General features: G+C 49.2%; 1 protein-coding gene across 1 annotated transcript in view; it reads left to right on the top strand.

Moving 5' to 3' along the window:
- Positions 1-836: 836 nt before the first annotated feature.
- Positions 837-13,335, top strand: part of LOC119379105 (uncharacterized) — a 78,892-nt gene continuing 66,393 nt past the window's right edge. The window contains 1 exon segment of the mRNA XM_037648285.2: positions 837-1,227. Within this exon segment, the coding sequence (XP_037504213.1) occupies positions 923-1,227 (305 nt within the window). The 5' untranslated portion in view covers positions 837-922.

Below are 13,335 nucleotides of genomic sequence, written 5' to 3'. Positions count from 1 at the left end.
ATGCTTGAGAAACTCGCAAGAAAACTCACATAAAAAGGCAGCTGGCAACAGCAAACAACGGGAATATAGCAGTATATGTCAAGCATTGTGCCATTATTTTGCCCTGCACTCCTAGACTCTAACAGAGTGCTGTACAACAAGGACGTCAATTACTTGTTAGTGTTTTGCAGTAGCATTTCTAGAAGAATTAATGTTTAGTACTGCAGAACTCCACAAACCACTGAAAGGCCAATCATATCTTCTTCGCCGCGAGGAAACCGACAAAGAAAGAGTGTCTAAATGTCGGGAACTGTGCCTTGTGGTATGTGCGCAGCTTCACATGAACCGATAATATGTTATTCGATAATATCTAAAGTATAGCAGCATCATTTACCCTACATTGTGTATTATCTAAGATAGTGCGAATTCTGTGCGAAATTATGCCAAAGCACGTTAAATAGCGAAACGACGGTGATATTCACGCACTTCCTGATGTATTCAGTAAATGAAACTGCGGTATCGTAAAGCTTTGCATGAAGCTATCGTCTACCGCAGAGAGTTATTGTCCTGCGCGCCAGACACAGACAGAAAATGGTGCCGAGGTAGTGAAATCGCTGCGATATAGTATGCGGTAAGCGTGGCGGTCAGCGTGCCGCGAACGCATGTTCCCCGCGCCGACAACGCGTCGCGAAATGCCCGATAGCGTCGGCGGCAGAAGCGGGACTGTGCACACTCAAAAGACCGCGAGCAGCCGCGAGTGGGACAGTAGGCGCCGGCAGCGCCCCAGCTTCGCCTGCCGGCCGCCGGGGGCGGCCCTATCACAAGCGGCTGCCCGTGGCGGCGCGCCGCTCTCACTGACGTCCGTCTTCATCCGGGAGTGTTTGTCGCTGTCGGCTGCTGTTCGCGATTCCGAATGATTCAATCGAAACGAGCGCGGGGTTGAATGCATCGCCCTGACACGCTTCCTCTCTCGCACGTTTACCAGAGCGCGCGGCTGGCATGTGACAGCGTCCCATCGTCGTCGTCGAGCCTGAGTGCGAGCATGAGCGGCGAAAAGTTTCCCGACATCCGAGTCGTGGTCGGGATTCAGTACTTCAGCGATGTGCCGGCCTCGACCAAGTGCCAGCCCACGGTGCTGGGAGCCGTGGTGCTCGAGAGTAGTGCCATCAGTGCGGACGAACTGCGGCGCATCATGTGCGACCAGCTACCCTCGCTGCCGACCCACTTCACTTTCGTCACCAAGGAGAGGTGAGTGCTGCTTTCGTCCAGTGATGAGACCGGCGTGCCACAGGTGGACGTGTTTGGACCGGTGTGGTCCCAACGCGGCCACCGGTGCGTGCCGGACGCTTCTCTTTCCCGAATTATCAGATCTATTTTATTTTGTGTCGTCTTTCCTCTGTCCGCGACTGTTCTCGAGTTAATTTGCAGTAAGGAGAGAGAGAGAGAAAGACAAACAAGGGAATGTAGGGAGGTTAAACCAGACGCACGTCCGAGAGATTGCAGTAAATACCCCGTCTTCATCTGAGAAGTGTGTATACTCCAGTTTACGCTACGCGCGAATATGAACCGTATAGTGTATAGCTGAGGCATGTCAGCTCACGTATGCGACTTGTTCGTGCACGTATGCTGTCCGAATATGACTTCCCTCTGCGCCTGCAGTGAAGGGCAAACATTTATTCGGTCCGGTCTGCGTCAGAGCTCGATGGCAGATCTGTGCGCTAATTTGTTTACGGCTAGCACGATTTCGGTGGGAAACGAGCGAGGCCGCTAACAGAGCGAGGAGTATACAAAGGAGGCCTACGGCGGAAGGATGCGCGTACAGGTAGACAGAGCATCGCCGTCGACAACGGGATCCGGACGCGCGGCTACGTTTTTGTGTGCCAGCCGAGCCGACCTTGACCAGCGGCATTAACGTTGTAAAAAACTGAGGCAGGCGCACAAATGACGGATGCGCTCGGCGCCCCCGGCTACCGGCCTGTCACGCCGGCGGCGAGGAGTTCATTCACCGAAACCGAAACGGGCACCTGCCGCCGGCCGAATTCCGGCTTGTCTCCCATGCGAGCGACAGCACTGACGCCACATTTTTTTTTTTTTTTTGTTTGTTTCTAGGTCTCGATGCAGTTGCGCGACGGACGGGCATGCTGTGCGTTTTTCTTTTTTTCTCACTTCTCTCTCTCTCTCTCACTATGCATGTTTGCGGGCGGTTCATCAGGAAACTGCTTTGCTTCGCGTTCCTGAGGAGTGTACTGTCAAGTGTCGCAGGAGCCGCTCGCGGCTGTTGGAAAGCGCCCAAAACATTTATAGATTCGGAATCCCCGTCCTGCGAAAAGCGACGCGGCTTTCTGCGTACGTATTTGTTTCCGAGCCCCTTATCGGACCTGCAGTCTGGCGTTCCGAGTTTATTGGTAGCTGGGCCGAAAGGACAGCGGCACAATGACAAGATCGGGAAAAGCTTGAAAAGCGAGTGCATAATTCCTATTTTCTGTGTTCGAATGGCTCCGCTTAATTAGTGCGAAGGTCATGTAGTGGAAGGTTCGAAGGAGAACGCGACCGGTCTTGGCGCTGGTCACTCGAGAATAAACGAGCGGGTATCAGCGCTCTACGTAATCACGAAAGTGACGCTGTTTAAAAATAAAAATGAATGCATAACCCGAAGCGAGCACAATGTGCATATTCTATGAACAGTACTCCGTGTGCACGAGCATCATGCCATATGTATGATCAGCACAACGTAGAACGTTGACATATTTAGCGTAAACTAATGCAGCTAGGTTCGTGAGAGAGAGAACAAAACATTTGTTTGCATAAATGCGGGGAGTTGGTTCGTGAGAATTTTGTTTTAATGAGAACCAAGGGACACATAAAGAACGAGTAATGTACTACAACATAAACACCTATTTTCTTTTCTTTTCTTTTCTTTTCTTTGTCAGTACTACTCGCGATTGTCCATCACCGCGCTGTAATCACCTCCCCATCGCACTTGTTTCGATCATGAAGAAACTTTCTTACGCAAAAGCAGTTTTTGTTTTTTAATAAGAACCTCAGAGAGCAATGAAATGAGTCGGAAGAACCTCCCCGGTATTTTGTGTAGTGCGAACTGTTGATTCGTGGTGTTTAGCGTTGTGTAGCTTTTTTCTTTTTTTTCTTTTTTTATAGGCTTCTGAACACGTATATAGTCCCGTGTTCAATTCTCGGTCGTGGCGGCGGCATATATTTTGGGCCGGAATACACAAACACTCGCGTAAAGTACCCTGGGTGCAACGTTAAGAACACACGGGTGGCAAACATAAAAGAAGAGAAATCCACAACGGCATAACGAACTTTGCGACTTTCGGTATGCGAAACCACACACCTTTGTAACTTGATTCTGTTGAATTGGGTCTTGGAAAAGCCGACACGCCAGTGCGATACACATGCAGGTTTGAAGAAACTATCGAACATCTCTTGTTCATCTGCCCACGATTCGACGTCCAGCGTACTTCTTTACACACCGCACTAAACCTAATGGGCAGTAGAACGTAAATGGGAATACCTGGACCCTGCAGCCACATCCGTTGATGGTACAAAAGCCAGTCGTGCCCGATTGTAGTCCTTCTGCGCGTGGGTACAGTGCTCCCTCTTTCTCCCTCTGTCTATATAGTCCCCATTCCCTTACAGCCAGTGTAGGGTAGCAAACCAGGACGCTTGTCCCTTCCCTTTTCCCCTCCTTAATCTCTCTCTCTCTCTTTCTTCTTCTGCATTAATAGACACTGCTGGCTGCTGAGCTTGCCCTCCTGCCCCGGCTAACGTTAGCTAAGCTTACCGAGAAGAAGAAAAGAAAAAAAGGAATGGGTACTACATGCACTTACAGCCGAACCCTTCAATAACGAAATCGCCGGGGACGCCACATTTCTTCGTTGCCGCGATAATTTCGTTCCTGGGAATTCGTTATTAAGGGGTTCAACTGTATCACATAAAGTAAACCCGCCATTGTCGCGCTCAGACATTCGTCGTTGTCATGGTCAAGCTACTTACGCATGGTTCATTCCAGCTGCGTACTACATGTCCAGCACGAAATGAGACCCGTGATAGTGCTGCTAAGGTATAAGGTATGCGCGCTGCAAGAAGCGAAGCCAAAGCCAACTCCCCCCCTCCTGCTTTGTAAATTACACCTATATTGCCGGCTGACTACACCAACACGTGTGCAATGATCGAAAGTCAACTATAAAGCTATCGAAGTCTCGAAATGCGCCCTGTAATCATGCTGCATAACAGTCTTCGTGCTCGCGCGTCGCGATTTTTTCCTGCGCTACTTCGCGTCGGCACCAGCCCGAGGGGGCTTCAGCTTAAAGATCGAAGACTGCGCCGATACGTCAGATAGAGCGGGTGCTTGCCGTCGGTGTTTGCTCTCGTTCCACAGTCGTTGTCTGCAGTCCGTGTACTTTCGTTCATAAGCTTTTCCGACAGAAGGCCTCCCCCCCCCCCTTTCAGTTCGGGCTGCGTCAGTGCACGCACTCATGTCAGATTCGCTGCACGAAATCCTGCAGTGGGAGAGAAGCCTATAAAATTGGCGTTTTACTTAATACCTGTCGCTGAAACTTTCCGTTGCTCTCGGAATTTCGGCAATTCTCGGTTTGACTGAAGGTGGCGTTTCACGAGTGTGCGGCATGCACGATCTTGAATTTTGGCACCTATCTTCACCGAAGACAGTTATTTTGGAAAGAAACAAAAGAAGGTGTAAAGAGAAAGTGAGTGATGCCCTCACATGTTGCGTTAGAAGAATTGACCAGAAGCACATCATTTAAAGGTTCTTCACCGCCTGAACCCGTCCTTCCGTCTCCACTTTCTGTCTGGACATGACCAATCCGAGACAACCGTTCTGGCTTGGTATGCCATTTACGAACACCTCAGAATGGCGGACAGTGCTGCCTGTGATCATTGTGGCAGCGAGGAAACCATTGAACACTGTCCTATGTCCTCGCTAAAGCTCTCGGATGATGACCCTCCCCACTGTTTAGCACGCGTCGACGATCAACCGCTTACCGATCCAGAACGTTCGAGCTTTCACATCAGAAATTGACGAAGGCTGTGTGATTGTTTCTACGAACAATCAGCCTCGTTGAACGACTGTGACTCTCCCGTGTTCCCGTTCCTTAAATGTGTGCGTGTAACTGTCTTTTTATCCTATGTGTCTCTCGCTCTCTCTGCCCCGTTTTTCCCCCTCTCTGTCTTTCCTTACGTTCCCGAATGCAGGATAGCAAACGGGATATTTATTTTCCGGTTCCTCATATCACTTATATATCTTTCTCTCTAAAAACAGCCATGTTCTGAGAACGGCACTTCAAAATGCATGAATGACATTAGTGAAATGGTGTATACGTATTTCACTATCAGTCTTTTATGTCCACCCAAGCACTGAAACTGTAAAAGCGTATGGTGTATGCGTAGTCGTCTTGTGATACACGTACTTTTCATCGTGTACCTTTTTAGCGTGCCAAATATAAGTGCAGCTTCGGGCAGCGGGCTAGGCCAGAGGGGTCGCTGAAGCACAAGCGTGTCTGGCCATGTAGAGCGGCTCGAGGGTCCATTGTCGTTCTGCTTCCCTCCCCTCCCCCTCGCATAACTCTTTCGTGAATCATTGAAGTTGTTTACCTACCTACCTGTTGGTAGAAATTTTTTTGTGGTATCTCGTCATTCGTTTATCACTCGTGCCCGCGCGTACGTTCCTGTCATGACTCGTAATGTTTCACAAACAGCGTGTGCATTGTGACGCGTCCTGAAATGGGGGCCCCCTTTCTTTGTCTTACCCCCTCTTTGCCCCAAATCATGTGAGACAGGAAGCACGCAAACTGCTGATGCCGCCCAGCCTAGTTGTTTGTGGATCTACAGACGGCAGCATTTTGTCGTGTTTTGCCCGTCCGATCAACCCCCTTGTCAAGAAGATAATGAAGGCCACGCGATAGGTGCTCTTTACCGAACTTTACCTTGTTTCTGAGCGCAGCAGTTTGTAGCACTGCTTTTGTTTTTGTCGCGTTGCCGTTACAGGCACCGCTTGCGCAAAGCATTTACGAATAAAAGTATTCACGGCGAGTCATTGTAGGAAGCTGATCATTGCGTTGTAAAGCCTCCTCAGCTTCGTGAAAACTCACTAAAGAAGTTGCTGTCAGGAGTATACTCGCTGTAGGGCTAGTCGGTTCATACTGTCTGCTGACCATGACATTATGGGCACTTAGCGCGAAGCAATGAAATAAGGGGGGTGAAGGAAGGATCCACCTTGCCTTCTCCTTATTTCGTTCGCTATGTGTCCATAATGTTAAAGTCGAATAGAACACTTGCTGTCAGTTGCGTTTCGGTACGTTTGGGCAGATCAGTACGCAACTAACAAATAACGACTAAGAAGGGGGAAAAGAAATAACAAAAAAAGCATTATGCACACATAAGTCGCAAGTCTTCTTGCTGGTTCCTGAAAGTTATGACCATTTATATTGTGTCTTGCCCCTCAGATGCTGTCGGCGTTGCATATTTAATTTATTTTGTAAATTCATATCGCCGACCGGCCGCCATGCAGTGTACGCTCCGCTAGGACCAAAGAGATAATAATGATAATAATATCTGAGGTTTTACGTGCCAAAACCACGATATGATTATGAGGCACGCCGTAGTGGAGGGCTCCGGAAATTTCGGGCTCCTGGACTTATTTGACGTGCACATCAATCTAAGTGCACGGCTTCTAGCGTTTGTCTCCATTGAAATGTGACCGCGGCGGCAGGGATTCGAACCCGCGACTTTCGGGTCAGCAGTCGAGCACTTTAACTCTGTACGACCGCGCAGGAATTTTTTTCGAGGGAGGCCCACTTGCTGAAAACCTTGACTATTTGAGAAAAACACCTATTTTCATTATTTATTTTTGGTAAAAACACCTACCTCACCAAATTTCTGGAGGGAAGGAGGGGAGCGGGCCCCTAGCCTGCTACCGCGGCGGCGGCAGGGCCGAAGGGAATTAAGGCATGTATGGATGAGCTCCTTTCGTGCATCTTTATTTGATTTCGTGTCGTCGTTAGCGAAGAACACATGCTGGCCTTGGCCTCAGGACAGTGATGCGCATTGTGGTTCCATCGCGGACCGCGCCAACCAGTTTGTGTACTCTGCGCAGCGACGTTCGTAATTTTCAAGAAGACTGGGCGACCATTGTCTTCCAGCTATGATTGGCAAATAATGAACCGTGGACTGCATCTTGACATCGTTTCGACCACGCCTATCAATTGTTTAAGGCATTGTTCGACCTGCTCACAGCAGGGGCGTAGCCAAGGGGGGGGGTTGGGGGGGTTCAAACCCCCCCCCCCCGAAATTTTTCAATTTTGCTTGCGTATATAGGCACGCACACATACAAACGCACGCACGAACATACATAAAGTATGGTTGAACCCCCCCCCCCCCCCCCCCGAAAAAAATTTCTGGCTACGCCCCTGGCTCACAGCTTCCAGAGGCCACGCCTACTGAAGCCCTGCGATCAGCATCACGAGTTTCACTTATTTAGGAACTGCCGCACTTCACCCAACTGCCCATATCGAGGTAGTTAAAAAAAAAAAAAGGTTCGCGGGGTAAGGGAAAAGTTGGACAAAAGGTACGCCGCTCCCTTAACTATCGTTCGTACTACTCGAAATACTGTTCTCGCACGATTTGTTGTTGTTGAAAAGTGACGTTGCGTCCGGGGGTTCTGCATATGTCACTATGTCAGTGTATACCTATATCTTACAATACACCGCAGCGGCAGATGCCGGATGACTGATACGGCGTCACGGTTCGTTTGCATCTCGTGTGCAGAATTCATTGTCAGACTCCAGAGAGTTTAAGCATTGTCCGTGGCAGATTGATTTGGTTTCCAGGAAAAAGAAATGTGTGTTCTCACTCTAAAGAATGCATCACAGAACAAAAGTGTTGCTGTCGTGTGCAGTAAAAATGTACGTGTGCCGCACACCGCCTTATTCGAAAGTAAATTCAATTATTTCCGCCGCATTAACGTTCTATTGTCACTGAAACCATCTTTCTTTCTTTCTTTCTTTCTTTCTTTCTTTCTTTCTTTCTTTCTTTCTTTCTTTCTTTTCTCTTCTTTCTTTCTTTCTTTCTTTCTTTCTTTCTTTCTTTCTTTCTTTCTTTCTCTCTTTCTTTCTTTCTTTCTTTCTTTGACGTAGCGCATAAGCCTCGTGAGCGACGGCTACGCAATGCACAAGTTTCATGCGCGCGTTTTTGACGCCGCGCGCAGTTGAATCTTGTGTACACGTACGAACCGTACTAGCTTAGCGCTCACGCTCTGTTTTTCACGTGTGCGCCCTGCGGTCACGGTGTCGCAGCAGCGCAAACGCGCGACGTTTGCACCTTCTTGTACGCTCTCACAAACAGCTGCTGGCCGCGCTCGCAGTCTGCATTGATGTATAGCCGAGCGTATTACACGCGCCATTCTTGTCACGTCTTTGTTCGCGGTGTTCCCTGCGGGACACCGCATTCACAGACCGCCCGGATAGTGCGACAGGAGGGCAATTTGTCGTAACTCGAGAGAACGAGCCGCCTTGTCCTCTCTCTCCCCCCCCCCCCCTTTTCTTTTTTTTTCCTCATTCATGCTTGCGCGTTCTCGGGTAACGTCGCGGGTATTCCCCTTTCGTTACGAGCGGCCGCGTTTTTAAGAGTACGTGTACGCGCAGCGTCCCGTTCGTTGTCTTTCCTTCTTGTGAAAAGACCGGAAATAGTCGGCATTGCAACCCAGTGAGGTGTGAAGAGCGAGGCGAGTTGAGACGGGACAGACAGGAGAGAGGAAGAGAAATGCCATCGCATAGTGGAGCTCCTCCAGCGTTGCAGACAGCGGAGCACTATAGCGCAAGGACGCATATTGTATGACGTAAGAAGTGGTCCTTTGCCATTCTTGTGCACACCTCATGGCCCCGGCGGTCGTAGAAACGCAAGCCGGCAAGTTCACTTGTGCTGGCGCCGCCTGCAACTTTATTTTTAGTTGTTGGTTTTACGCGTCTGCCCCTTTTGCTAGATTCTCTGGTTGTTCTAGGACGGCCAAATTTTTTCTTGTCCGAGTTTGACTGACGGCTCGCAAATTTGGAAAAGTAAGAGTGGAGGTGGGGGGGGGGGGGGGTCGTGCCGCATTCCATCACCTGCTCCGTTTTTTTTTTCCGCGTCCCTCGTTGACTTGAGCCTCGAGACAGACACTTGCTTTTTGCAGCGCCTTTACACCCTTCACTACGAGTTCTCCGAGCCGTTGTATTGTAGCGTCGGCGACCCGGAAGGCGTCGAGTTGTTGCGCTATCGGCGGCAGTACCACCGCTTTGGAAAATCTAGCCCTATGTTCGCGCACGTCACGCGTGCTACATAGATTGCACCGAGACATGTTTAGAGTGTAAGAGGAATTGCGAGCAAGAATAATTCCTATGTTTTCTTCGCCAATGTCTGGGATACGCGCCATTTAATGGATATTGGAGCAGTATATATATATATATATATATATATATATATATATATATATATATATATATATATATATATATATATATATATATATATATATATATATATATATAATTGCAACATTGCGAGCTATGAAGAGAGCAGAGTGGGTTAGAGAACAAACAGATGTAGACGACGTGCTAGCTGACATTAAGAGAGAAAGAGTGGACCTGGGAAGGTCACGTAAGACGAAGGACACAGGATTGGATACCCAGATATGGGAAACGTAACCGACGACGGCAGAGGATGAGATGGAGCGACGAAATTAAGAAATTTGCAGGTATAAAATGGACGGAGCTCACGCAGGACAGGGCAAATTGGAGACCATTGGCAGAGGCGTTCGCCTTACAATTGACATAAAATAGACTGATGACAGGAACGTAGGCAGAATATGTGTGTGTGTGTGTGTGTGTGTGTGTGTGTGTGTGTGTGTGTGTGTGTGTGTGTGTGTGTGTGTGTGTGTGTGTGTGTGTGTGTGTGTGTGTGTGTGTGTGTGTGTGTGTGTGTGTGTGTGTGTGTTCTAGGGGGGTGTATAGGGATCAATTACACTTTATGTATGTTCGTGTGTGCGTTTGTATGTGTGCTTGTATGATACACATGCAAAATAAAAAAAATTCCGGGGGGCTGGCGTTTAACCCCCCTCCCCCCTCCTGGCTACCCCAGTGGCTGATGATGACGATACATGTACACATGCACTTAGTTTTGGGCTCTTATGAAAAAAGAAAAGAATGCGCTAGACATGAACGCTTAGTCTGGCGGTACTGAGGTTTCTGACCGTGAACACAACGTTGTAATAGTGTCGCTTGCAGTGAGTTACGTTGGGATCGTCCTCCAGTGTGTCTTAGTTCGTGGGCGAATTCCGTGTTCGTTTGGCAGTCTAATAAACTTAGGCCCGGTTGAATTCACCTTGCGGCAGTCACAGCACAAAAGAGTAGGTGTACATGCATAGACAGATTTGTTTGACTGTTGATCCTTCGCATGCTCGATTGGGGAAAGGGCAGAGCTTGCAGGTACGGTTATGTTTGATACGATAAATCGCCGCAACGTAAACGCGACCGCACCGAGAACATCATGCGTAAAGCATGTGAGGGAACGAACAAAAGGAAGTGCGGACCTATGCATTCTCATGCATGTGTGCGCCGTACACGCTTTCCAGCGTCCGCTGTGACGCAATCCAGAGGCACCGCTCGCTTATACGCAACCGCGAACTTCAGAGGGCTGCGTTTTGGTTCTCACTATAATGCGTACTGATTCGTCGTACGTGTCGCCCATCTCTGAGCACCAGTCAGTCATTATACGCTTATTGGCGCTGTTACACAGAATCCGGCAGTTTTCGTTGTTTCGACCGAAACGTCCTCACTGAAAGAGTGTCTTATAGAACGCAGGAAGTAGCTCCACGATGCGTGCTGAGCGGCTGTTAGATCCATAATCGCCGATTCTATTCCCAGCCCCGAAAGTTACATTTATATGGGAGCAGCCTTGTTTACACTTAACGTTCGGTAGTCGATCACCCAAAGCATAGCTCTCGCGTACTCAGCTTGAGGTGCGCACTCAAGAAACCTTGGCGGTTCAAATGAATCCGGTGACCAGAACTATGTGGCTTCGATCGTGTAGCCTAAGTGATGTTTTGCGGCGTTTGCGTCAGTAAGTCAATTCAGAAACTCCCAAGTACGGGGAGCACCAGACGAGCGAACTTAATCCGAAGCGCTCCAGTACGGCGTCCTCGCGCTGCAAATGTAAGAGCCTTGGCATGAAGAACTGAATAAGGATTGCTGTCAGTAATGCGTTCAATGCTGTGTGATATCTTGAGCACTTAAAGGCCGCATGTCGCGTGCACCTCAAGCAGCAGACAAGAAGACTAAATGTTAACGCCCTCTCTATCGAACTGAACGCTATAGCGTAAATTCGCGTCAGTGCATGGTCGCTCACTTCATTTTAAATCTTCGCTGACTGCTGCAAATTACATGAATTACAGCTCATTAATGATATGTCCGCCATCGCGATTGGATGAAACTTTCTATTGCGTACATTTATAGCGTAAGACACTCCGTTTAAATACGGGCCCCGGACTTCTTTTAGCGCGTATACACCTGGAACCTCTCAAAACAGTTTTCGCGGCGCGTGATTTGTAAAGAGAGCTTTTCGTGTGACATGCTACAACGATCGACTTGAACTTAGCCTGCATGTTCGGATAACAGCGGTAGTACTACGTTACCTCGCCTATAGTTTCGGTTTCGTGATGACACTCGCAGCACCTTTGTCGGTGGTGGTCGTGTCCTATATTTTTAAAGTAGAACGCAGCCGGACCAACTTCTCTCGGTGATCGCCTTTACATTTGCGTTAGCATGAAAGTTGAGCCCAAGCTAACCTGATGATTCGTTCAGTGCATTGAATAGTGTCTTCTCTCACCTTTCCTCACTGTATAAACGCTGTGTGTTTGTGAAGCGACAGCCGTTTCCCTTCATTTCATTTCGCGCGGCTAAAAATAAACGCCCGTGTGTGTGTACGCGATCCATGCAGTTATAATATGCACAAGCGACGTCATGTTTTTACCGCGCATCGGCTTCACACGAGCATCTCGGTTGCGCTGCCGTGTTGTAGTATATAAGCGTATACTATAGTCGTTTGGTTTCGCATTGCACAGGCTGCGAGTCATGCGGCTCGCCTGCGCCCGCGGAAAAACCGCGCGATGTAAACAGCCCGCCGCGTGCCGGGGGACACAGAAGGGGCGCGCCAGGTCGCCGTCGTAACGGCGCGCTGCATACTTGCACGCACTTTGGTGCTTTATTTTTTTCTCCACCTCTCGGGCCGCTGCGCGAGGCAGAAGCCATTAAGGATTGCCACGAGCGCACACCTGTCCCCGCGTGCTGCGGTGGCTTGGGAAAAGCCTAGGAAGAGCGCGTGTGGGGCTCTGAGGGACGCGCGCAGACCGTGCGACAGAAGGAAAATGCGCGATGAGGCGCATATTGTTCCCGGAGAGTCGTCAGGCTCAGCGCAGTCATTGGCGCTGACCGGCATCTGAACTGCCGTATATATAGTCACCGCAGTGCGCCTATGTGTGTGAGGTGTAGCGCACCCTAAATAAAAAAAAAGTTCATCCCGTCTTCGGGCGTTCTGTATCAACGTGCTCTGTTCAGTACGTGTACTCCATTGCTGGCTTTTATGTCAACAACTGCCCGCAGCAGCGCAACATCGGGTGAAACATACTTTTGTGGGCATTAAGAAAGGTGTACGCAGTGCATGTCGCCTCTCCCATACGTCTTCCGAAAAAGCATTTGTTTCGGCATCATGACAGTGTGCATTCCGGCGAAATAAAAAAAAAGATCCGTCAGTATAATTCAGGAGTGCGACGCATTTTTTTTTTCTTCCAAAAATGGCGGCAGTGTGCATAACGCACGTCCTGAAACTGTATATATCGGAAGCCCCGGAACGACTCTTTTTACTACATCGGTTGGTGCAATGATTTTGCATGATAAGCGCGGTCATTTCTTGCCGAAGCACACTGTATATTTTAGTGACCTTGCTTCAAGGACGCGGTCCCCGTACTGCGGCGCGCGTCCCCAACTCGGCGAGTGGGAACAGAGGCGCTGTAATGTCTGCAGCTCGTTCGCATACGCACAACCACGGTTGCAAAAAAGACAAAATGCAGCGCAAGGTTCCGCATGACGTCGCTTTCACCGAGAGGGACGTATACTTCTGTATGCGTGTACGGCACGCCGTGTGCGCTTGGAAACGATCAGTCAGCCGATATGTGTGTTTTTTTTTTCATGCCTGATATCAGTATAGCAACAGTACGAGAAATAAACGGAGGAGCGTACAATCTCTCCGGTTGCGCTGATCGATGGATCCAGCAGCAGAGACTTACGAAAG

Source organism: Rhipicephalus sanguineus, chromosome 1 (genome assembly GCF_013339695.2).
Source record: "Rhipicephalus sanguineus isolate Rsan-2018 chromosome 1, BIME_Rsan_1.4, whole genome shotgun sequence".
Taxonomy (NCBI): domain Eukaryota; kingdom Metazoa; phylum Arthropoda; class Arachnida; order Ixodida; family Ixodidae; genus Rhipicephalus; species Rhipicephalus sanguineus.
The sequence above is the reverse complement of the archived record's forward strand: the minus strand, read 5'-3'. Positions and strand labels throughout refer to the sequence as shown.